This window comes from Phalacrocorax aristotelis, chromosome 6 (genome assembly GCF_949628215.1).
Source record: "Phalacrocorax aristotelis chromosome 6, bGulAri2.1, whole genome shotgun sequence".
In the NCBI taxonomy this organism is placed as follows: Eukaryota; Metazoa; Chordata; class Aves; order Suliformes; family Phalacrocoracidae; genus Phalacrocorax; species Phalacrocorax aristotelis.
The window spans coordinates 21883310-21908226 of NC_134281.1; the positions used below are offsets into that span (position 1 = coordinate 21883310).

The window sequence follows — 24917 nt, forward strand, 5'->3', positions numbered from 1 at the left end:
TTCTTACTGTGGTGTTATGGAACAGTTTAGGAACAATTTTCTTTTTTTAAGAGGAATGTTTAAAAAGCCCATAGGACCAGCAAAGCCCTATAAATTCTCTGTAGGTGAATGGTGCATTTTTTTTGTTTGTCTTTTTTTTTTAACATCATGGCTGTTTTAGACACCCGGTGTTCAAGATTTTGAAGTGTACTTATTTTAGGAATGGATTCTTTTTTGCCCACTGGAAGTAAATAGCAGTCTGTCATTTTAGCTATTCATTATTATTATTGATGCCTCATTTTTTCACAACGTTTTTCTGGGTATACTTTTTCATGATCAAATCTGAGTCTGCTTTTTTTATGTGGCTGTCAGGAACAACTTATCATAGATGAAAACCAGGAAGAGCCTGAAATGCTGATTTTAGGAAAGGAGGGAGGCATATCACCAGTGGAGGTTGCAGTGATTCAGTGCCTCTTGGGATGAAGTGTGTTTTACTGGACATCTGTGACATTTTTATCCTGCAATTCTTTCACAATAATGCTACAGGCTTATGTTATTTCTATTCAGAATACTGATCCATCCTGTTTAAAAACATATAAAGCAATAGTGAGTAAGGTCTTTTCTGCATGCTTTACATGGGGAATTATCTAGAGGTGAACTGATATTGTGAACACTGCCCTGCATGCAAGCACAGAAAGTTGAGTGTTGACAGAGCAGAATATCTCCTCCTTGGCTATTGTTTGGCAAACAAAAGGCCTTTTTAATTACTCTTCCAGTTTCTCTTTATTGCTCACTGCAAGCTGCATTTTGTGCTGAAGTTGTTCTTTTCATGTGAATTTGAAAAGCAAGGTTGGTAGAAGTTCTTAGCACTAGAATATATGTCAATAAATAGGATGGGTAGAAGAAGGATGCAGTAGTTGGCTGTTCTTTTAATTGCATTCTGTAACATTTTAGTGAAACTTTGGTACTTTGCTTCACATGTACCCTTCCCCCCACCCCTGAATTTGAAGGAATGTTTTAATCTGTAAATAAGAGGGCTGGTAGAGGTTCAGTTCACCTAATTGAGCAAGTTACACTAGACAGCTCCAAATCAGATAATGTCACTGTGGGCAAAGAGGAATTAATGCATACAGTAGGCCTGATCTTTCTCACATGCAGAGCAATGGTGGTGCAGTTAGATCAGTGGAAACACCAAGCTTATGTGTTGAGTCGACTGTATGTAGTCAGGAAATTAAAATTGTTGCACAAATATGAAATTGGGTCTTGAAACACTTTGGGATCCTCCTTGTACTAATTTCTGCTCTGTATTACTGTACCTAGAAAGTTCAAAATATGCACTTTGGCTATGATGGCTTTGGTGCTCATTAGGCTGATGGTGTTCTTTTTAAAGATCTTTTTTATTACGAAAAAACTATTCTGAGACCTGTAGATTAGACAATGTGCATACACTAACCTGCTTTGAGGCAAAAAAGAAATATTTACTCTCTGTTGAAACTCTGTGCAATATATAATAGCTGGTTTTAGCAGCATTTAAACCAACTTCATTAGAATGTGGGAAGGGGAAACAGGTTTTAAAGGCTGGTTTTAGCAAGTAATTATCTCCCAGATGGTCCCAATGGGACTCTTTCAACACTGCACATGGTTGAAAAAGAAAAGAAGAAACCCACCCACCCCCAGCCCCCTCCATGTATATGTATTTGTGTGTGTATGTTGGCTCCACGCTTGCACGTTTTTAGCTGTCAAGGCAAAGCTGTGCAGGTTCTTGGCAAGTGGGCTCACAGGCAGTGCTGAAGGAAAGCGACCCAACAGCTGCCTTACTTACATGAGACCTAGCTCTGGCTGTTCAAACCAAAACACTCAAATGTTCTCTTTTTTGGGGTATGCTTACTGTCACAGAAGGCAAGGCTGCAAGATGTATTGTGTGTAAATATATTCTGAATTTGTAATGCTGGCTCTAGTTTTTCCACCAGTTTTACTGTCCTTGTGCTGAAAACCAGTTTTGCTTTAACCCATTAAGAAAACTAGTAGTTTAACTAATCTTTGTTACCTGTAGCCTTTATGAGAGAGTCTTTGTTCTTGTCAGATGAAAGATTGATGTGGCTGTATGAACCAGACCACATACAGACCAGGTGCATCTAGCATGCTGGACCAATTTCTTATTAATATTCATGAGCCATCTCATTTAGCGGATATTCTTGGGACTTGATTAAAGTAAGCAACACTGCTGTTGGTGCTTTAGCTGTAGGGAGCTTTATCTAAGACAGAGCTAGTGTTATCCTTGTTGTCAATGCTACCACTGACTACCTGCAGAATTTTATATTGACATATGTACAGTGTTTCTGCATAGCTTTTCTTATATGACAAGTCAAACTGCAATAATAGAATAAATGTCAAATCATCTTTTTAAAACGTTATTGCTCACTCTTGTAATGAGTCCTTTCTGTTTATTCCCAAAGGTCTAGAGGAAGAAATGACCATGTAGATTCTACAGCTTGGGTGCAGCATAATGGAAAGTGGTGAATGGAGCGGAGCTGGTCTGTAGCCTTGAAAACAGCCGTTCTGCAGACTATTAGTCAGTCAAGGACACCTTGCACACCAGGGGCATTCTCCACGTCGCTTGCTGGACAAACACTGGATTCTTTTTAATTTCTTAGTTTAAAATTCAAGATTAATTTCCTTCAATTTTTAAACAGTTTTAAGATTGTATCAACTCTAACGAGTGGAGCAATATAATCAGCAACAATGGGTGACATGACAAATAGCGATTTTTATTCCAAGAACCAAAGAAATGAGGCCAACCATGCAGGAGAGTTTGGGTGCACACTGCAAGAACTGCGCTCCCTCATGGAACTTCGAGGAACAGAAGCAGTGGTAAAAATTAAAGAGACATATGGGGAAACAGAGGGGCTCTGCAGACATCTGAAGACATCACCAACAGAAGGTAAGCATATTTCTGTTCAGTTGAATTGGGGGACTTTGCATAGGTGCTTTCTGGATAGTGAAAGAGGTTTTGTTTCAAGCCTGAACACAATTCTCGTGGTGCTGCCATTATTCCCAACAATAGTAAAACAGAAGAGCCTTTAGAGAAAGAAGATAAAAGCAGCCTAGTTATAGCTAAAGCTAGCATGAGAATAAAAGAGGTGCTATTTATTCAAATGGCTAAATGCATTAATTCTTCCTTAAAAAGCGAAATATCAGCACCTGTTTTATGGCATTATAAAGAGGCTTTAACATATATGCTTTTGGAAGTAAGAAGTGCAAACTGCTTGCTTCTAGGTATTTAGACATCTTAAGAATATGAAATGCCTTTTTGAGATAGACAACATGTTATTTTGTAGGTCAATGTGTAATATATGTATAGTGGTTACTAATCTTGACTTACTGTATTACTATAGATAGTTTTGCTTAAGTTATCAATATATGACTGTATCAATGCTTTTATTAGTTGGATTTCTTTTGTATCTATAATTAAACTTCTTATTTTCTTACGTTGAATAATACCATCATAACTTTTCAGTATCTATTCTTCCAAGTGTTTCTGGAGTTCTCTACCTGATCATCAGTAATTAGTCTAGTTCTCAACACTCATCCCAAATATCTCCCCATAAAACATGGACAATGGTGGGTTGTTTCTCCACATACAAGTTTCCTGTTCACCAATTCTTTCTCTTTTAGTGCAAATAACATTCTATTTAATTCTAAGAATTCTATTTTCATCACTGTATTTTAATCTCCAAGGAATATTAACACTTAGGGAAATTACACAATCTTTGAGTCTATAATATTTATCTTGTCTTGTAAATTGGCCAAGATGTTAATTTTAAATTATTTTCTTTTTCAAGAAGATAGATTTGTTGGCTTTATTCCAGTCTCTCCTTTTTAAAAAACAAACATTTAGTCACCTCCTGTTTAAGTGCTTGAAAGTCTTGAATTACGGGTGTAATCACAAACATGTCAATTGTAGCATCACATAGTGTGATATTATAAATTACACTAGTTGAAGAGTCCCAAAGGAGCAGCTATCAATGCCTAGTCATCAAGTAAATTTTTCACGGTCCTGCACTTGATCCTATACAGTCTCAGTATTGTTTAAATATTCTAAACCATAAAGCTGTGAACAGTACCTTTTCAGCAAAGGATTATTAAACTAATTCAATATTAAAACGAGCAGCAAACTCCAATAGTGCTTCAGCATTCATGTGCAATCTTGTATTCTAGGGTAACTAGTGGCAAATGGAACATCTTGTAACAGATCTCTCCCGTTCTCTAGTCTTGCCCAAATACCTGACCCTTCAAAGAGGACCTCTTTTTGTACCTGGAGGTTGCTCTCCATAGGAGTACTGAGGTAGGAAAATGAAACCCTGCCGCTCCCAGATGTCCGTCAGTCTTTCAGAGTAGCTTAATAGCTGTTGCACACAAGAGCATCAACTCTTCAGAGAATATGCAGTGATTCTGATATATCCCTGACACGTCTGGGGAATTCCAGACAGAAGTGCAGGACCTCTGTATTTGCATGTCAGAATAAATACTGATTTATAGATATCCTGCTAGGTGTTCAGCATCTTAGATATCCCTCGGCAGTTTATAGAATGTCAAAGCTGAAGGCTTAGTCTGGGTGAGCAGAGATTACCTCAGTGACTTCAGTAAAGTTTTGCCAACTCATTCTTGTGGTTACCTGGTCAATGTGAACTTCAAAGGAGATGTTAATTGCATTATCTGTTCAATTTGTGACATCAGGGAAGCTTAACTCCTCATATTGGAACAGAGCGTATGGATCCAAACAGTGTGGCATGCTGACTCCAGCAGTAAATCTATATCTGATACTTAGATAAGGTAACTTTCTTCTAAGTCTTACGTGCACTTCATCTCTTGTGCATTAGGGAAAAATGGTTCCAGCTTCAAATGGCAATCAGCATAGCCTTGGGATCATGAAGGCTCTGCTGGGTTTTAATTTTAAATTAGATCACATAATGGGAATTCCCAGTCACACTGAGTTGTCATCTTATTTTTAATTGTTTTGCCTGGAAAAATCATTTTAGGCAGGAATATTTTCTGAAATATGTCAAACTCAGAAATTTTCATTTGAGGGAAAATATCCATAAGAATTTAATAGAAAAACTTCAAAGACATATGCCAAATATAAGCATATGTTTCAACATAAGTCCCTAGCCATTGCTTTTCTTATATCCAAACACAACAAAAAAAGTTAAAATACAATGAAGAGGATATTCTTGAAGATGTGACTATTCTTAGAGGAAATAATAGTTTCTTATATGGAAATAGAATTTTAACATTAAGTAGAGATGATTTACAAATAAATTATTGATGTACGTAGTGGAGGCTCCCATAGAGTGTTATCTTTTGGTATTTGCAACAGACCATGGATTGCCCACGGCATATCTTTATGAAATCCCATAATTTGCCACTATGGCTGAAAATCACTTTTCCAACCAGCCTCTTTTTTGGTGAAGCATAGTTAACTGAACTTCCACTATTTTTTATAGTTTGGAGTGCTGCACATTTTACACAGTTTTAAGAGGAATAACAGAATAAGCATTATTGCAGGGCACTACTGCTTTCAACAAACCTAATAAACTCGTAGCTGAGAAGGAGCCCTGGGTGAATATGAATTAAACAGGAAAAAGGACTTGAACGTAGAATTTGGTTCTTCATAGCTCTTTCAGAATTTATTTTCATAAAATCTTTGTAATTTTGTGGGTTATGGTTTAAGTAGTTACTGGAACAGAGGAAGAGAATGAATCCTGGAAGCAGGCACATTATAATTTGGTAAAATGTGGTCTAATCTGAATTTACTGACTTATTATTTCAAAAATAAGTAGTAGCAATTAATTCAGAGTTTACTCAGCAATTCATTTCCCATGTTAATATTTGATGTACCACCTATGGACTGGTAGAATCAATCACTTATACTAAAAGTACATTCTTGAAGCTCTGTTTTAAAGGCCTTGAATTTCTCAAGGTAAGGCATACATGAATAACTTAAATGTTATTTATACTGTTGTGAAGATACACTTACCAGTGTTTTCTGAACTCATGTATTAATCAGTGTGGAGCTTTAAAAGTCTGCTGAATGTTGAGTAGAATAATATTTGCATGCTGAATGAATTAATAAGATTCTTATGGATTACAAGGCTTCAGTCTCTCCTTTAAATTTTCTTTGATCATTTTTCTAACTATAGATGCAGTGTGGATCCCAGCTCTCAGTTATGTCTGAGGGATTTCCTGCATTAAAGTGATTGTATTATAATGAAAAGCTATCATTTAAGCGCTTATAGAAAGAACATCCCCAGATCTACAGAAATACTTTATATAAAAAAATATAAATATGTGTCTCCTTAAATTTCTTTTGAGTTTTCTTTTAAAAATATTTTTATTCAGATTAGTTTCACTTTCATTAATCTAGTAATACAGAAAATAATCAGGATCTAGCTGTCATTTTGCAAAACAACGTTGAATCCCCCATTGGGCAGAGGTGTGATGACAGTTGTATAATTTTCCATGCAATCTGAGCCTCTGAGGCCCACTCGAGCATTAGTGATACCTTATAAAGGACAGCTGATAAACTGTGATGAGTTAGTTGGATGAATACCAAATGAGACTGGAATCTACTCTTTCAAATGCTTATCTGTATTTTACTCCCAATTTTATGTAGTATGCACTAATTTACATTGTTTTTCATCTACATTCCCTTCATATTACAAAATTGTTTATTCTTTATAAGAATAAGTTAATGAATTAACTTCCATTATTTCTTGCTTAAAATACTGGGATGCAGTAATTTCCAAAGTGCGTAAAAAGTGAAGCTGTGCATAATGATGCTTCTTTCATTTTTATACAAAGAAAAAGTTTTTCCTGTGGTGATATCACTGTGATCAGGCCTGAAACAGCAGCTCCAGATGATGTTCAGCATTGGTGATAACATTACAGCACTATAGGGAATTTTTTCTGTTGGTGTTTAGTAGATATGCTATGGGCTAAGCTTCTAGAAATGGTCTGGTGGAGTGTGAGAACATTTCAGATGTGACATTATTACATGAGCTGGCAGAACCTACTTTTAATACGAAAAGTGCAAGGGTTTTTTTGCCTTTTTTTTTTTTTTTTTTTTTTAGTAGTTCTCTTAGGATACTGTAATAAGGCTTCATGGCAAGAGAAAGTATCAATTAACTGCTAACTGATAATATTGCTAGTGTAGAAGTTGACTTTCTAATCACCATAACTGCCCTTAGTTAAGACAGATACAAGAAAAGTTACCTTCTCTTTTCAAATGCATGTTTGTTATATAGGAGATATGGACTGAGTATCAATTAAGCCAACTACACCTACATCGTTATTTTTTATTATTACAGTCTAAAAAGCCTTTCACAATTTTAACTATGAGGCAAAAGATGATTTACAGAATCGTAGAAGAAAGACTGAATACAACAAAATTAAACAGTTGCTTCTAATACGCACTAGTTTTGGTTCCTCAAGCTTGTTGCTATAAAAATACACCTTTAATAACTTAATATTCTGTTTTGAAGCTCATGTTACTAGTACATACTGAATTTCAGTTAGGTACAGCACTATGTTGTTACATGTTAAGATACAGATATGTAAAGAATTAAGCAACAAATTGAGGAAAGAATGAAAGATACTTGATTCAGACAAATAGAAATTTAAAATAGAACTAGAAAGTAATGGATTGCCAGAGATTGAAATCTATAAAACCACACTGTCAGAAACAGATTATGAAAGTAAAGAAATTAATAATAGCATCATTTTAGCTGTTATTAAAAGAATACACTTAATCATGCATAAGCCATCAAATATTATGTATAAGTTCAAGATTTTCTTAAATTATTTTAAATTCAAGATAAGGATAAATATTATTCTACTTGTGAAATGATTTTTTTTTCTTAAAGCTATGTTGCCAGCTCTCCTAAAGTAGTTTTTTAAAGTTGCAGAAAAAGGCTGAGCTGAAGGACTTTGGAAATCTTCAAAGCAGCATCTTAAAAGCACTGTAAAAGAAAACCTGCTCATCCTCCCTCTAGATCACCATGCTAATTCCTCATCCTTATTTGTGCTGTCAAAACATAAGTTGTAGTTCAGGCCAATTTGCCAGCATACCCAGGCCAGATGCCAAACTGCAAGTACACATCTAGTCCTTATTTGTACATGTTCTATCCACATGGAAGGACTGGTTTAAACAATGAAAACAGCCTTCCCCATGAAAAAAGCCTTCAGTGTTGTCACGGCAAAGGCCTCTAAGGGTTGCATTTTGCAACACTTTTTCTTCTACCTTGCATGGGATTAGAAACACCAACAAACTTTAAACTCATATTTCACCTAGTTATTCATGCAGCGTGAAGCATGGCTGAGCTTGTAAGAACTTGTGATAACATTTTTCTGTAGTCACTTCAATAAACACTTGTTGCCTTTGCTGACCCACTCGGGTCTCCACAAACCCCTCCAAATGCCTCCGCCTGCTCCTGGAGAGCAGTGCTCTGCAAAGTTACTGTTTCAGGGAAAGGCCCCTTAGCTAAGAAGGAAGGCCGGTTCTGGCTGCTCCTTCATTTTGAAGTTACTGTTGCAGTTGCTAATCCCCTTGATGGGTACCACAGATGGATTTGTACTGCCTTTACCTTTGGCGGCATGCTTGGGAGAGCTGGAACGGTGCCTGCCTCCCTGGGACCAGTGGGAAGCACAGGAAGGGACACACAGGGTGCACCCAGGGGCCTCCGCTTCTGCTCCTTCCCTGCCTGCGCCCCGGGGTTTCTTCTACCCCCACTCTCTCACTCTAGAGAAAAGCACTGATGCAATTATTATTTATCTGGCTCTTTGCAGCTCTGTTCTGTGGGGAAATGCTGGGTCTGACCCAAGTTCACATTTAAACACCATTGTCATAGTAGGTCTTTCAAGATTGTGAACAGATGGAAAAAATCTAGGCTAGATAGTTGTGTGTTAATAACTCATGTGAGGCATGGAGTTTTACTTTGGCATACAGTACTGTCTCAAAGTCCTATATAACATGCTTGTTGAAGTTGGCTGTTATATTTTTATATATTTATGGGTGTATCAGCACAGTGCCATGCAGATGTACTGATTCAGGGATTTCTGCACCACATTTCTGGGACCCATGCAAACTCAGGGGTTAGATGAAATGGTTCTGTACATTTGACATTCCTGCTGTCCACGGTATGTTATATATCCATAAAATAATATCTACATGTTTAATGATTTGAGCGGAGTGCATGGAGCATTCTTGGCAACTGCAATTATTTTCCTTATCTAATATTTCCATTGTTTGTGTAATGGAACAGCAAACATTCTTCCAAAGGTTACCCAAACATAAGCATCTCAAATGAATGGCTTAGATTTTTCTAAGTGATAAGTACAATTTCATTGCTCATTTTGTTTCTGGCTTTTGGCATGTCCTGCTACTTGCTGATTTACTTTGGCTTTGTTCATTTCCTTGTAGAAAACTGGAGAAGTACTGCATGATGCATTTTCCCCATGAAGCTTTTAAAATAAATATAAGCTAGATCACCTGCTCATTTGAGAATCCTAAATGGTTTGCAAAAAGCTTCTCAATGTGTAACCAGCATTGCTTTAAAGTACGGTTAGGAAAGGAAGAAAGGAAGTGAATGTCTTCTGCCTCTTGTATTACGTAGCATCAGAGTTTTTCTGAGGCCAGTACCGATTTATTTATGTGATTACCCAGGAGGTTGTCTTCCTTTCAATGATTTTCTTACTTTAGCAGGGGCAATACTTTTAGAAAGGAGGCTATTTTCATGCAAACTGAATTCCCCTTCCCTTTAAAACAGTACATTAAATACATGCAGGCAATGTTTACTGACTACAGAAGTGCATTCTGCTGTTGCACCTCAGATTTAGATGAACAGAATAATAAGTGTGAGATTTTGCACCTATTTTGCACAGGTCTAATGTTTGTTCATTTTAATTAGCTCAATTACAATGCATTGTAAGTCAAAAAAAAGTCTGACCCAGGAACTTCTAAGTAATTCTTTCCCTCTTTCTAAAAAGGTTATCGTAGGTTAACATTTGCCATAATGTATTGTGCCACAGCTTTCTCCTTGATCTAAATACAATGATGCAATACAGTAAACCATTTGCTTTTTACAAAATAAGTGATGGAAAGTGTTGCCATTATATGGTATGGTTGATAAATGTGTAATCCCATCCTTAGGAATAGTGGTTTGAGTATGTTGGCATAACTAGCTCATGTATTGTGTGAAAAAAGATTAAGCCAGATCTTTAACTTAATAGCAACAGTGTACATAATGATGGGGGAGGTAATTTTTAGATTTCATAAACTCTCGCAGTTACGTCAGTTGTCAAAATTGCAAAGTAGGATTACGTTAGTGGTGTTCCCTCAGAAAAAGGCAATTAGTCTTTTGCTTGGAGGATCAAAAAGGTATTCTGTTTTGGGCGCTTTCATGCACATGTATCAAAGTGGCTTCTGTGCTGGTAAAGGAAAAGCTGTATGTTTTATCAGTGATGGTAAAGACAGACCTGAAGGGAGGAAAGTGTGGAGTTGCTGCTGAGCTATGTTGCAGCCTTTCCTTTGCAAAGCATGCCTATTTTCTGTATAAGAGTAACAGTACTGCAGAGAAAAAGAAAATATTGTGTAATGAATACCTTGTTGCTATTGTATTGCAGCCCTTAGAAATCCATAAATATATATAGTGTGCCAGTCTTGAGCGAGAGCTGATTTATCTTCATTTTGTTCTTGTTTTCAGAAAGCTGCAGGAAGAAAGCAAACTCCATTATACCAAAGGAATAATCCAATTGATGTAGCCAGTTTGCCCTTGATGAAATTAAGCTTTGTCTTTACAGTATATCAGAGAGAGTGAAGGGGTCTTTTTGTCTTATTTTGTCATTGTCCTATGAAAGCAGTTGACATGCAGTGGTTTTATCCTTTTGTGATTGGCCCTGCTAGAGGAAACACAGGAGCACAGCCCTTAATCAGTTGTCTTAGCTGACACAGGGGTGCAAGAAATGCTCCCTTTACAATGCCACCTAAAAATTTAAAGACAAAACAAGTACCTGCATCGCTATTAGGCATTCCCAGGTGTCCCTACCAGCAGCGATGCTGCTTCCAGCTGAGCCATGGGAATTGGAGAACTTTGCTACTAACATCTTTGGAAGGATCATCTCTGATTGGCCAGAAGGTGACAGTGCCATTCCTCGCAATCACTGAAATTTTGAAATGTTTTTTCTATTCAGCATTGCATTTATATCCTTTCATGAGAGAGGATTCTGCTATTTTTGAAAGATAAAGAGGTTTTTGGGTGAAGTTTTGAAAAGTCTTGTCACTGGGACAGCGGCTTTCAATATGCAAGTCTAAGTTCAGTAGCCTTGCAAGTGGAATTAGCATGACTGATTGGTCATTTTTATTTTGCAAAAACTAATATGAACAGGCTTGAGATAAGAACAGTGTCAGATGCAGTAATGATTTCCTGCCTCCTGTCCCCTTTTGCATTTGCTACTTACCGATCAAATCTAGGCTGACAAAATTTACTGTTTCCATCTGTTTCCCAAAAGTCAAAGGTTAGTGGTGGTTGACATGCCTGTTATTTAGAAAGGTGAGGTGAGTGGAAAGTAAAGCCAAAGATGTATTTTTGGCAGTCAACTCACTGTGCTTCCAAGACAAACATAACTACATTTCGTTGGACTTGGTTTCCTTCAATGTGATCTGTTCACAGTTTCTGACTTGCATTCTAAGTATCTCTAGAAATTATTTCTACTCTATCTCAGTGATGTTTTTCCACACCACTCGAGGTGTTCTAGAAAACACTTGCAGTTGCAGATCCCAAAAGGTGCAAAGACAAATAAGGCCTCCCCATACATCTTGAAAAACCGATTTTCACCTCTGACATAAAAACCCCTATTTTCACTGATCATAAATGACATGGTCTGGCATAGCTTGCACCATGGCATTGTAACTTTCTTTTCGTCTTCTTTTCTGAATGTTCATTAGGTATCCCATTCCTTGCCCTTGCCTTGGAGCTGGTAAAACAATGCATTTTAATGGTCTGTCCTTATTGCCAGTCCAGAATTTGGCAATGCAACCACAGATTCTATGAAATGCAGATTATTTCTGTTGCATAATAGAAATAGCTGGGTGTATGTAGCTGCTATTTCTGTAACAATAGCATTTAGTAGCCCTTGTTTCCTCTTTGCTTTCAAATGCAATTCTTCAGGGACTACAGATATTCTTTTCCTGTGTGGATTGTAAACTGAGTCAATTCTGTTAAGAGACTTAAAAACCTGATCTTCCATGGGCTGTGCTACTCCTTTGATTATTCTTTTTGCATTTGTGCCAGTCTCTCCTCCCCGCTGCTTCCCAGAGAGGAACCGTCTTTTTCAGTATGAGGGCAGTTTAGGTATAGTCCTCTAAAGTACAAAAAGACTGAAAAAATGAAGAGTAGGAAGGAAAATGGACAAATTTATAGAGTAGTTAAAAAGCTGTCGTGATTCTTTTTTCTGGTTAGCATTGGAGATGAGGGAAAATAGGGAACAGCCCACTTCTTTACAGCTGTGCTTGAAAGCAGAGCTTGTCCTTTAAGTAGTTACAAAAGAATATGAGAGAAGAATTTTCTTAATGCATTCAATAAGTATCCTATTAACTGCAGCAGAATTTCACTTTGACCTCACAGATGAGGGCCTAGCTCTTCAGATGCTATAGGCTGACTACTGTTCATTCAAGATCATGGCAGCATTAATGCAGGAAGACAAATATATGGCAATGCTCTAAAATTACAGTGCAGCTATGAAGTTATAATCTTAATACTTATCATAAGCATTATTCTAGGCACCTCAGTTAATTATTTGCTTAAACAATACAACAAATCTACTTGTACTTTTTTCACATTTTTTTCTAGCAGTTTCAAGTGGCAAATTGTAGCACTATGTCCGCTTTAGTTGTGTGATGGCCCCCACCCTTTCGTTGGCACAGGGTCTGAATTTTAGAGGAATGATGATGCCTTTCTGAGCCACTGGTGGGTGGTGGGGTTTTTGTTGTTGTTTTTGGGTTCGTTTTTTCTTTCTTTTTATTTACACGCTGAAGCGTTTTTGCATTCATTTTAAAAAAAGCCCTAGAGTAATAGAGAATTGTTACATTACATCATCATTCTACTTTGCCAGTAGGGTCATGACTGTTGCATGGTTTTGCATGGATAGCAGAGGTCATCCAGCTTGACATTTGTAGTCTTGCGTTACTGCAGTCAAAACAAATGCCTTTTTTTGAACTGTAGTCCCGCAGTTGACTCTTAGCCCATGAAAACCTTGAAGCGCATAAAGATGACTGTCTTGGTGAAAATCACTCCTGTTAGTGAGTGGTAATTGATTAAAAGGGTAAAACAGCAGTGAAGATTCTGGCCAAAGTCAGAACCTATTATTTTCACTATGCAAATTGTCTAGCTTTTACTTAAAGAAAAACCTCAAAAGACTTTAAAGGCACCACTGTTTTCTACAAAAGTTTGGTGTAAATTTGGAAAACTATTCAAGTGTTAAGGTGTGCTCACCTGCTGACTTTGTACACATCTCATAGAACCCTTTGTTCTATTGTTTTCTCAAGTCAGTGAGTTTGAGCAGTTGCATTCAGCAGGTGCAGGGGCAGCCTGACAGAGCTGACCTTGTCTGTTGGTTCATTAACGTACATCAAGTAGATGTGAAACTAATTGCAGAACAGCGTGCTTAGTTAAGGGTTCAAAAAAATTGCTTTTCAGACTTAAGAAATAATATGCTGAAGGAAACCATTGAAGTAAATTATTGTGATTACCAGTATCATGGGCACATCAAACAGGAGCAATACAGTGCTATATGAGGCTATTACGTGAGTGCTGTAGCTGGCCCTAGGAAGTTAACTTTGCTTGTTTCTGGTGCTGGCCTTGTCAGTCACTGACGCTTCAAAGCTATAGGTGCTGAAGGACTCTACAAATAAATTTTTAAAACTTACAAGATAGCTAAGGAAAAAGGTATAAATACTTCACTATTTTGTTTTTCTGTAATGCTATAGTGTAGCTGAAGTAATTTGCTTAAATATGAAATATAAGATGGCTGAAGTCATTAAGCTCAAATTGTCTTATTGACTGTTTTAATGTGACCTCTCAGTAGAGGAAAAAGAATGCACCCAGTTCATTAACATCTGTGTGCACTGCTTCTCAAAAATACTGTATACAAGCTGAGAATAGGCCTGTATAAACACTTGTGTTGAATGTTAAATAAATGTCTTGGAAAGAATAGGGACTTTTTTGTTGTTGTTTCTTCAACCCTGAAGAGATGGTAAAAGATCTGGAAGGTTTGAAATGATTTAAAAATAACTCTTATAATGATAACTGTTTTAGCATTGCCAACATACAAACACTCTTAAGGTGAAAATAGTGTAAAATAGTGTTGTATGGGTGTTTTTGTATGTTTTTTCTCTTTGGTGTCGTGTCCTCCCCCCCCCCCCCACCCCGTTAGTTATAATTCCTGATGTTAAACCTATTTAACAAGGATATCAGCGTGGCATGTTGCGCCATGAGATGCTGGCAGTGCTTTCTGCTGCCCCACTTTTCCACAGGTATTGATGCTGACATGAACATTGCTCCAGTTAGCAGCTTAAAATTATGGAGAAAAATGTATTGGTTCTTGCTGTGCAGTGGCAATCAATAAGATTTCCTGGATGTTAAAATCTTTGCTTCTCTCCTGTTCTGCTCTTCTCTCCTATAAATCTTCCCCTGCTCAGAAGCTGTTACAAGGGACACCTCACCTTACTATATGGATGTGAAATGTGCCTTGAGGGATGATGCCAGCCGTGCTTTTTTGAGTTACTTGCAGCTGCTATTTACTGTATGAGGATGACAGCTGGTATCCTTCCCTGGAGAATCAACCAAGCACTTCTGCAAGACTGTCATCTTTTCTATCTAGTCATGTTCATGTAGTGACAGCAAACTGAATTTTAATTTTAAATTAATGTCCTGAACCTGAGACCCAGTTTGGTATCCCCTAGATTTCTTGTTTGATTGGGTCACTGTTTCGCCATGATTTAGTGAGACCTTCCTCCTCTCTTACTATTATGTTGAACAGTTTATCTTGCATTGTTGTTTAAAAGTCCTGAATTTTATCTGGGGGAATTCTTCAGTCTTCCTAGATGTCTTAAAGGATTCAGTTGCATGAGGTTGCCATGATATTGAAGGTGAAGAAGACATTTTTGGCAGCTTCATTTGAATTTGGGAAGTGGAAGGAGAGGAATTGACTTAAGCCTCTCTTCATTGGAAACATTTTGCAGAAGTTCATTCTATTGTTAAAAATTGTTAGCATGTCTTACCTGCCTGGGACTGTCCGTTAACATTGTGATAGCCTTGTTGGATTAACAAGTGACTGGTGGTGGCTGACTGGAATAAAATTATGCTTCTTGCTGATGTTGCAATGTGAGCAAAACCCCTAGAATATGTGTAGTCATACAAGCAAAGTGACCTTTGACTGGTACTTCTTGTCTTCTGGGGGGAATGGGTTTAAACTCCATTTGCTGAAGTTGCTGTGCCTCACACCAGAAAAAATCCCCCTTCAGAAGGGGAATTCCCAGTGCAGCTGTCCTACGTTATTTAAGTAATTTGTTAGGATTTTCACCCCATCGGTTAGGTATATATTTTAAAATTATCTCTTTCACTACTTTTACCATAATAGAAACCAGAAAAAAATCTCCAAAATAATTATTGTTATATACAGGAGCTTTCTGAAAAGTTGCTTAGTTTTACTTCAGAAAGAGGATCAGATCTTCATGAGGAGGGGCCTTGAAGCCTTCTGGGCATGGAAGAGGGCATGGAGAGCAAAGCCTGAGGAAGCTGGTCACAGATCCTCACTTCTGAACTGTTAGGAAAATGCAATGCATGTTAGGAGAGATGGATGATCAGTTTAGCACACCTGCCTTGAGAAGGTGGCATTCTAGCAGATTATAAGTAGCAAACGTAATAGATTCGCTCATATATATGTAATCTTTAGAATGCATTGATTCATATTACAAATAACCCATGTTTTCTTGTGTTATTGAATAACTGCATACGTTGGTGTGAGCAGTCAATAATGATAGAACTGTTGCCCTGATAAGTAATCTACTTATCCATTACACTACATGTACAAAAACTAAAACTGATTGGAAATGGCTTTACTGAAATTCCTCACACACACACACACACACACACACCCCCCCACCCCCTGTGTGTTCAAGCTTGCAGGCAGAGCAGTGTATCCATTCATTTGCTACATGTAAGTAGCAACATTTATTCTGGGAAATCTCTAGTGAGGTATTGAGAACTGGGAGGAGGTATAAAGCATTCCTGCATTCTTTAGTATGTAAAACTTATATGGCTAAGCAAATGTATGCCCTGCTATGAATATCTGTATTTTCCATATTTAAAATTCAGTATACTGTTTCTATTTGTGGACTCTTCCATATATTAATCTATGCTTATAAACATTCCGAAACAATGCCAGAGTTGTGTTCTGTCATGGTTTCACACTAAACCATTCTTTGTTCATATTTCTATACCTGCTTCCATCATCCTTTGACTATATAAGTTTTTCCTAATACATATTTCCTTTATTGTTCATTTGATTTTTGCACGCTCTTTCTCTTTTTTCTTTTCTGCTGCTTCCTGGAGGTCTTTCTCAAAGATCTCTACTTTTGTAGTGGTTGTGAAATCAACCTTGTGGCCTCTGGCAGTTCCTCTGTTATCAAGAGATGTAACTCTTCTAATCAAAGTCTTTTGAGAAGACCGTGTACTTTCGGGTATCGATATAGGTCATTTGTTGGGCATTTGTGCTATTTGAACTTGGGCCTTTTGGCAGAACTATATGTTTTTTCATCTGTTTAGGTTGCTCTACAGAATGGTGGTGATCAATCTAATATTACTTGTACAACTGGTTGATTATGACTGCATTAAGTATTAAATCTTGGCAGCAGATTTAATATTGACTATTAAAGGCAAATACTTCGGCATGATTCTGAATTAAGTACACTTGAGATATTAAATGCAGTTGATGCAACTGAGCTAGCTGTATCGAATGAGTAACTAGATGGTCTTCTGTAAATGTATGCACCAGTTTCCAGTTGAAACTGTTTTAAGACCAGCATTTATCTTCAAACTTGGCATGTGGCTTTAAAAAATAACAAAACCCACAAAAACCAGACCCAAATTATACAGTGATTTTCATACCATTTAAAATTACATCAGTTTTGTATTTCTGAATCTTTGAAAAACACATTAAATTTGTTCTTGCTGCAAAGGCTTTCAAGAAAAACATTTTTGCAAAAAAAAATTTTTTAAAACTTCTGCCACTTTTCACTGCATGAGATAAATAATGCTAAAACTTACAGGCTGAAGATCAGTATTTTAAATGATGGGAAATATTGGCTACTTATGTTTGTGATTTCAGACATAAAAGAATTGTTTTTTGTTAAGTTCTGTCTCCTGACTTAACCCTTATTTTATCAGTGATGAAATTTCTACTTCCTCCTTAAGCAAGATAATTTAAATTTTGGGCATATCACAAGAATTTTAAATACTTTCTAGCAAAGATATTATTTAACATTCAATGTATTTATGGTGTATTAATTTTAACTTTTTAACTTTTTATGACATAGTAATTTTAACTTTAAATTTAATGCTTTGACTCCTCAATCTACCCTAAGAATCTATGTCCTCTAAGGAATCAAGATGTAATTATTTTAAACAAAATTAGCTGACAAAAGACTTTAATAACATTGTCATTGTTTGTGATAGGAAATGGTTGAAGGTGATAAGGCATAATGTTATGAGCAGACATTCACTCTTCTACTTAAAATACCTTTGTTTAAAGTCAACTGTTTCCTACTTAAGGCTTCATTATACTTACTGAAAAATGCTCAAGATAATTTTGGTTTTGAGCACCAGGAGGAATTCCGGAATACCAATATATAGAACCTTAATTAACTGTACTGAGTTCAATGTGTAAAGCAAACTAAGCCAGGTAGTGATTCTACTAATCAACAGAGACATACTTAAGAGTTCTTTACTAATCAAAGTTTATAGTGAGAACTTTCTTTCTGCCTGAACATCACTGCTGTTACTTTCCTATTCAGTGTCCAACATCATAAAAGATTAATTGTACATAATTCTCAAAAATTTATAAACATAAAATTAAAGGAAAAGTCTACTACAGATAATACACTGGAAAAGTTATAAAGACCACGATACTAGAGAAGAAAGTGCTAGGAAGTGAAAGTAGAGTAGCACCCTCTAGTTTGTTGGTAATTGAGGGATTCAAATACATTTCCATTCAGTATGAACTGCATGAGCATTTATAGCACATGTTGGCAAGAGTAAAGACTAGATAATAGTCTAGCAATGAAGTGTTAGGTTCAATACAAAGTGACCTTACTGAAAAGCCAAACACTAGTTTATTCAGTAATCTAACAACTCATTAAAGGGAATTGGCAAGCAAAGCTAATTAATAAGCACATCCATGTCTTTTCAGAGGTGAACACCTGACGTTCTATTTAATATTGAGTTAGTATGTAAGTAAGGTGAGCTGGCAGGCAAAATTAATTAATACATTCATTCAGTTTCTTAAAGTCTACAGTCTTATTACATAGCTCATGCTGAGAGATGTTTAACAGGAAAGGTAATGGCAATTTTTACACTGCACCAGTGTCTGTTTGGCTGTTATTTTACAGTGGGCAAAAGGAGCATGTTTCATGCAAAAAGAGGCCGCCATTAGTATGATCTTCTCTGCAGTAGGTATAATTGATATAGGAAAAATTGTTTGGATTTTGTTTTTTTTAGTTTTGGGTTTTCTGGCTTAACGTTTAAGACAAAATTGCATTCCCAGATACACTCTATTAAGCATATGGAGCTAACTGTGGATTTGTAACTACTGTCAGCATTATGATGACAGGGTCCTTAATAGTCTGTAGACTTCCTGGAACAAAACATGACCCAGTAATAAATGTTGTTCTTAATAGGCAATGGTATTGCCCAATATTTATTCAGAATAACTCTTCTGTACAACAGGGCTAGGTCCAAGGTGCCAGTCGCTCACTAGAGAGGAGAGAAAGAGTTTGCTTTTCCAGAAGGGCTTATCTGTCAAATAAGAAGAGGAAGTAGGCCTAAACCTCTACATACCACTGTGTTTATCATCAAAAGACGTGATGCTGCTTCAAGTTATTATGCAAGAGTTCATTCACTTGGATCTACTCTTCAGCTGGGAATCTGTTGCAATTTACTGCTTGAGTCTGTTGTTCATACTCATCCTTCTGGGCAGTGTATTTGGAGTTTCACTCTAATCCTTTCAGGAGGAGGGAAAATATGGGAGTTTCAGTCTACTATAAACTATAAAACTATACCCCTGAACCAGCAACTAATAAATGCCACCTTGACATCACCTGAAGAGCTGACAACTTGATTTCAGTTATTTTAATAAAAGACTGCCAAAAGACCAAGTTGCCTAAATAAGGCACTGAGAGTGCTAGGCTAGCAGACTTAGAGGAGAATTTTTTGCTATGGGTAAATTGTAACAAAAAGTATCCAAGGGTAAAATAGGTCTTCATCAGTGTCACGTTAACTTAGTTTTGTGTGCACTACTCAGTGCAATTTAATAAAGTATCAACCACCCTTGAAAATTGTTTCTTGTTTGCAGTTTGACTTCTGATATCCCACGATGAGTATGTATTTTTCTTCTTCAATTCAGATGTGTATGTTTAGAGGCCCATGTTTAGATTGAGTGAAAATCTAGCTCTAAGTGTGTTGCTGGTACGTGTTAGAACCAGAGGTGATTCTAGTTCAGGTCATTAAAAAATGTAGTGTTGTGTTATGGCTGAGTGAACAGACCTTTGTCTCTAGCACAATATACACCAGAGAACAAGAAAAGACTTCTTAGGCAGCAGGTCGGAGACTAGCATGAGGGTTATGATTCATGCAATATGCCAGCAAGGCATGGGGTAGGTATTTGAGAGCATGTCACCCTTGCTCTGTCTGTTGCACTAGCGCATCAATTTCAGATATTACTATGTAAGAACAGTGGGTAACATTTGCCTAGTGATGTGAAATATTACTTATTTCAAATAGAAATAATCCAGTCTTTAATCTGTAATTTTTCCACTGCTACAGGATCTGGGTTTTTAGTATGAGTGAACCTGCATCAGCCACTAGATCAAAACGTTGATTTCCATGATAAGAAAGTGACCCATGTATTAAATCACATCTGAGTGGGCATTCAAACTTTCGAACTGTGGTTTTCCACATCTAAATTTCAAAGCTCTGGCTAGCGTAGGGCATAATGTAATGAATTCTGAAATATGATGTTTTGAGAAAGACCAAGTAAAGGTAGTGTTTGAATGCTTGATGAATGGGAGCTGTCCTGCATTACTGAATAACTTAATGATGGCCATCTGAGACTGCTTTATTTCCATGTGCACTTTTATTGACCTGTGAAATGGATGTTAGACTCATTTACAAGATCCATAGCAGTCCACATGCAAGTAAGTTGCTTTAAATTTCAGAGCATTATGTATCTTTGAAACAATCCAAGTTCTCAAACTGATATGAATACAACTTGGGGTAGTGTTTGGCCTAGCTGGGTAGGAACAAGAATAGATCTAGGTATGCATATTTCTTCTTGTTGTAGAGAGAAAAGGGGACTGCCTGCTATTTAGAGATCAGATTTTCATCACATGGGATCAGTAGGGATGTGGCAGTTGTATTGCTAGTATCTGCAAAAATCCACTTTAAGTATAGGCCTTTGGAAATACTTTTTAAAAGTCACACCAGCCATCTAGTACTAGTCTAATGCATTGTATCTGAAAAGACTTCAAAGGAAAAATGGTCAAATTGTATATCTGTGTCACTGTATGGCATTGGTTTCCAAGATGTCATTTTTACTTTGTGGTTTTTTAGGGAATAAGAAAAGTGTTGGACAACTTTAAAGTTTTTCAGCTTTCACAGAAGCTAATTGTTATGATGGACAAACTTAGCAATGTGGTGATTAGGAATTACTCTAAAGAGACTTTCCTGGAAGAAGAATCTTATATTTTGACTATTTTGTTCAGACCATATTGTAAATGATGTTTTTCATCGCTTGTTTTGAAAATAAAAGCACTTTTACTTCCTTCCTTATTTCAAGTAACTGTTTAGTTGCTGTGCATTCCAAATTATGGATTGACAAAGGGAACTCTACTGAGTTTCAGGAACTGTGTATTTAAATGTACTGCTTTACTAGCCATCAGCTGCCTCTGACCAAAATTGCACACAATATGGCTCCTTCCACTTCTGTCTGTTGTCTTGCATGTAAGAAGATGGTGGCAAGCTATTGTTGTGTTCACTGTAAATGTTGCCAACTGAAATTCTAAATGGTGAGTTATAAATAAGTGCACCTGAGGGGACTGAGGTGACTGTTCTCAGAATTTGTGATGAAAAAGATGCCTGAAGAAAATTGTGCCTTTAATAATTTAGAAGTCTGGGTTTAGCATGAGGTGTCCTTGACAGGCATACCATCAATATTATTGCTTTATGTCAGAGTATGTCTATGACAATTTCAACTTGAATCACCTGAGGAAGCTGCAATACTCTTCTGGAAGAAGACATAAATTGGTTTTGTGTAGTCTCTTTGGAATATCCACCTATTGCAGCTTATTGCTTCTTGAAACTGGAGACAGATTACAGAAAATGGGTGATACAACAGGGTTTGCTCTTGAATCAGGTATTTCAGTGTTGAAGAGTAGAATATTTTTAGTGCCACTCAAAATTGTCCATAGCTGTTTTGTTTGAGCATTTTGCTATTTTATTAGTCAAGTAGTGACTAGTTATATTCCTCCAATAATATTTGATTTGAGGCGATCAGAATTTGAAGTAATCTGTATACAAACGTGTGTGTTATGTTCATGGCTTAAATTCAGGTGTTGGGTTGTACTGAAGGGAGAGTAGAAATGTCATGTTCTCTGTTAAACTAATAAAGTAACCTGTCTTTTAGGTATATGAAACATAAATGCTGCTTTCTTTCACATGAACTTTTAAGTTGTTCAGTAATAAGAGAAGAATCATAGGTTTAAATTTTACTGCAAAATATGGAAGTATTTTTAAGAAAACCTCTTAGCAGCATTGGAAACGAGGAGGGAATTTAACCTGTGTATTATTATTAACCCTTGTGTATTTTTATTGTAAGTTATATAGCTGTATAATATATAAAACATTAGATAGTATATCCGGTACCTGCAGGAAAGGTGAAATTTTTTACATTCCATATTCAGCATAATCATAGTTACCAGCAACTTAACAGGATATTATTGCCAGAATCAGATGGAAGTACTGTTTCTATTCTTGCCATACAACCTGCTCTAGAAGTTTTAATTCTGCACACATGTGTTTTAAGTCATAATTCTTAATTCTGATGAGTCCCATAATATTCTGCTTTGTTTTGTGATGTATTCCCCATATCCTAGTTATTTATAGATAAGAGGCAAAGCAATATGCCAACAATGTGGTTCAAAAGTGAATATAGTTAAAGATTCTAGTGCATTACATGGATGCTTGTGTTTTCTACACTTCATAATAAAAAAATATTATTTCTTTAATTCATTTCCAAAAGCAGCTTACTATTACTCTAGTTAAAAAACCCTCTACCCTTAGCTTCAAATTGTGTGTGAAATTCCTGCTGAAAGCTTTTTATGTGGAAAACCAATTTATCTTTGTGTATTAGAATTCTTACTACATCTGATGGTAACAATATTCTCTTTATTAATTTCCTTGTTATACCTTCTTATTTATAGCCCTTCATAAATTCTCATTTTAAAGTAACCTTGATGTGCTACTTTAAGCACTCCAATGCTGATACTAAAATGTGGGCTAAATTAATAGAAAATTTCAATTGTAATCCTGAATCGTAGGAAATGGAAATTTTGAGATATCAATACTCAATATGCAGCACAGCATTTACTGAGGGGATCCTTTTTGTGGTATTTTACTGTTCTAGGCCGTATAATTTTTGCTTCCTTTCAGCACTTTTGTTCAAGTGTTTACATTGAAGGACAATCTTCGGAACAAGTAGTGAGAGTTTAAGGCCAAGATCCATATAGTTTAGATCCTGCTTTTCATACTGTAGGGTATTTAGGGCAGTATGAGGCATCTGTACTTATTCTAGCACAAGATCTATGACTCCATCACAGGCTACAAAACTTATCAAAGAAGTAGAAGCACTTGGACAGTTAACTTTTTAGTATATTGCCATGCCACTATAAATACCTGAACTAGTTAAAGAAAGGCAGCTCAGGTGTACTGTGCTGGAGGACTCCTGTGACTGCAGTAAATATTGATGTACTCTAAAGCATTTGACAAGTGGAAGAAAGGCACAAACTGAGTACCTTAATGAAGGAAGCAGGAAATTATCTGTTGCTACTGTAGGTCTTAATCCAAAATAGCTTTTTGTTGATGTTTAAGTGTAACAGAAGAGTTTAGTTTTGGATGCTAAATGAACAAAACAAATAGAGAGTCCCAAAAAAGAAACAGAAGTCCAGGTGAGCATAGAAAAGTCCTGCTCGAGACACTGAAAACAGCTGTGGGGAGAGGCACATGTTGAGGAAAAGGGCTGAGTATCTAATGGGGAAGCACTCATCATAGTGCTGTCTGACGAATACTTGTGAAAGGAATAATGTGGTAGAATTGGGCCTCAAAGAAGAGCTGTTTGCTTAGGGGAGTTGAACATTGCAAAAGGTGAAGGAGATTTTTTTTTTTTCTTACAGAGTTCTCTTGATAGCTGCATAGGAAAGAACAGCTATTTACAAAGATGGCCAGTATGTTAAAATTCAGCTGCTTTAGCTGATTATTCTCACAGCATTCAAGGCATTTTCTGCAACAGCTATAGGGGAATAAAAGAGAACAATTTTATTTTGCTGTCCCCAAACCTGACCACCAGAGGAGGAAAAATTAGAAATTGCTTAAAGCAGAGACAGAGATTCTTATAAATCTAATACAGTGTGCGTGGGGGGGAAGTGATGTTTATATTTATCTCCTTTTACCATCAACTGTTATTGTAAGGTAACACTGCAATACCCTAAATCCTATGTCAGTATATTTGATTTAACATATGCAGACCTCTTCTGGATATTTCCGCATATGGCTCTGCTAAGGAGGATTCCTTAACTCTCCCTCTCCCTTCTTCTTTCTGTTGTCCATTAGGATTTTTATGGCAGCATCTTTTGTGCCACTATTTAGCTCCACGGAAGTGACATGCTGAACATTGACACAGATGTAATTAAAATACCCTAACACCATATAGAGTGAGTAGGCTTACAAAATCAAAACAAAAGCCCTGATAGTGAGAAATAAGATCTGACTTGCAAAATTAAAACTGTCGACTGCATCGCTTGTCCTGAGTGCCTTTTACCTTCCCCACTGCCCCCCAAAGTAACTAACCAGCTACCTAGTGAAGTAAGCTGAATGTCATCTTGACTATTCACCAATTTTATTTCAACCTGGTGTATGAGGACAACAAGGGAAAAACCTGTGCCTCAGGGCAAGACTTGCCTGTTGTCATGAGTTTACAGTTAACTGGTGAAAGAACATTGGAATACTTAGAAATCATGCTATATTTAGAGTTTATTCTGTGCAGTGGCAAGGTTAATGCCTCACTCCCTGTTCTGTGTGCAGAATGCAGAAGTACCAGGGTGCTTTACCATAGGTCACAGCTGAATATATTCAGGAGGCTTGAAGGCATAGTTTCCCTGACTGCCAGGTAAGGAAAATAGGCCTTGTAAATTTTGCTGGTTTTCTGAGTAGGAAAGAGATGACATGTGTAGAAGTAAATGGTTATTTCCAAGGTCTCTAGAGAAAACATTTACATAGTTATTCTAACAGAGGCTTCAGAGATCCTGTTTTATAAACAAAAAAGTGAACAAACCACCA

General features: G+C 36.7%; 1 protein-coding gene across 9 annotated transcripts in view; it reads left to right on the plus strand.

Moving 5' to 3' along the window:
• Positions 1 to 24917, plus strand: part of ATP2B2 (ATPase plasma membrane Ca2+ transporting 2) — a 451559-nt gene that overhangs the window by 250649 nt on the left and 175993 nt on the right. For all 9 annotated transcript variants that reach the window (XM_075096585.1, XM_075096583.1, XM_075096581.1 and 6 more), the window contains one exon: positions 2436 to 2920. In XM_075096585.1, the coding sequence (XP_074952686.1) occupies positions 2722 to 2920 (199 nt within the window). In that variant the 5' untranslated portion in view covers positions 2436 to 2721. The remainder of the gene's footprint in view (positions 1 to 2435; positions 2921 to 24917) is intronic.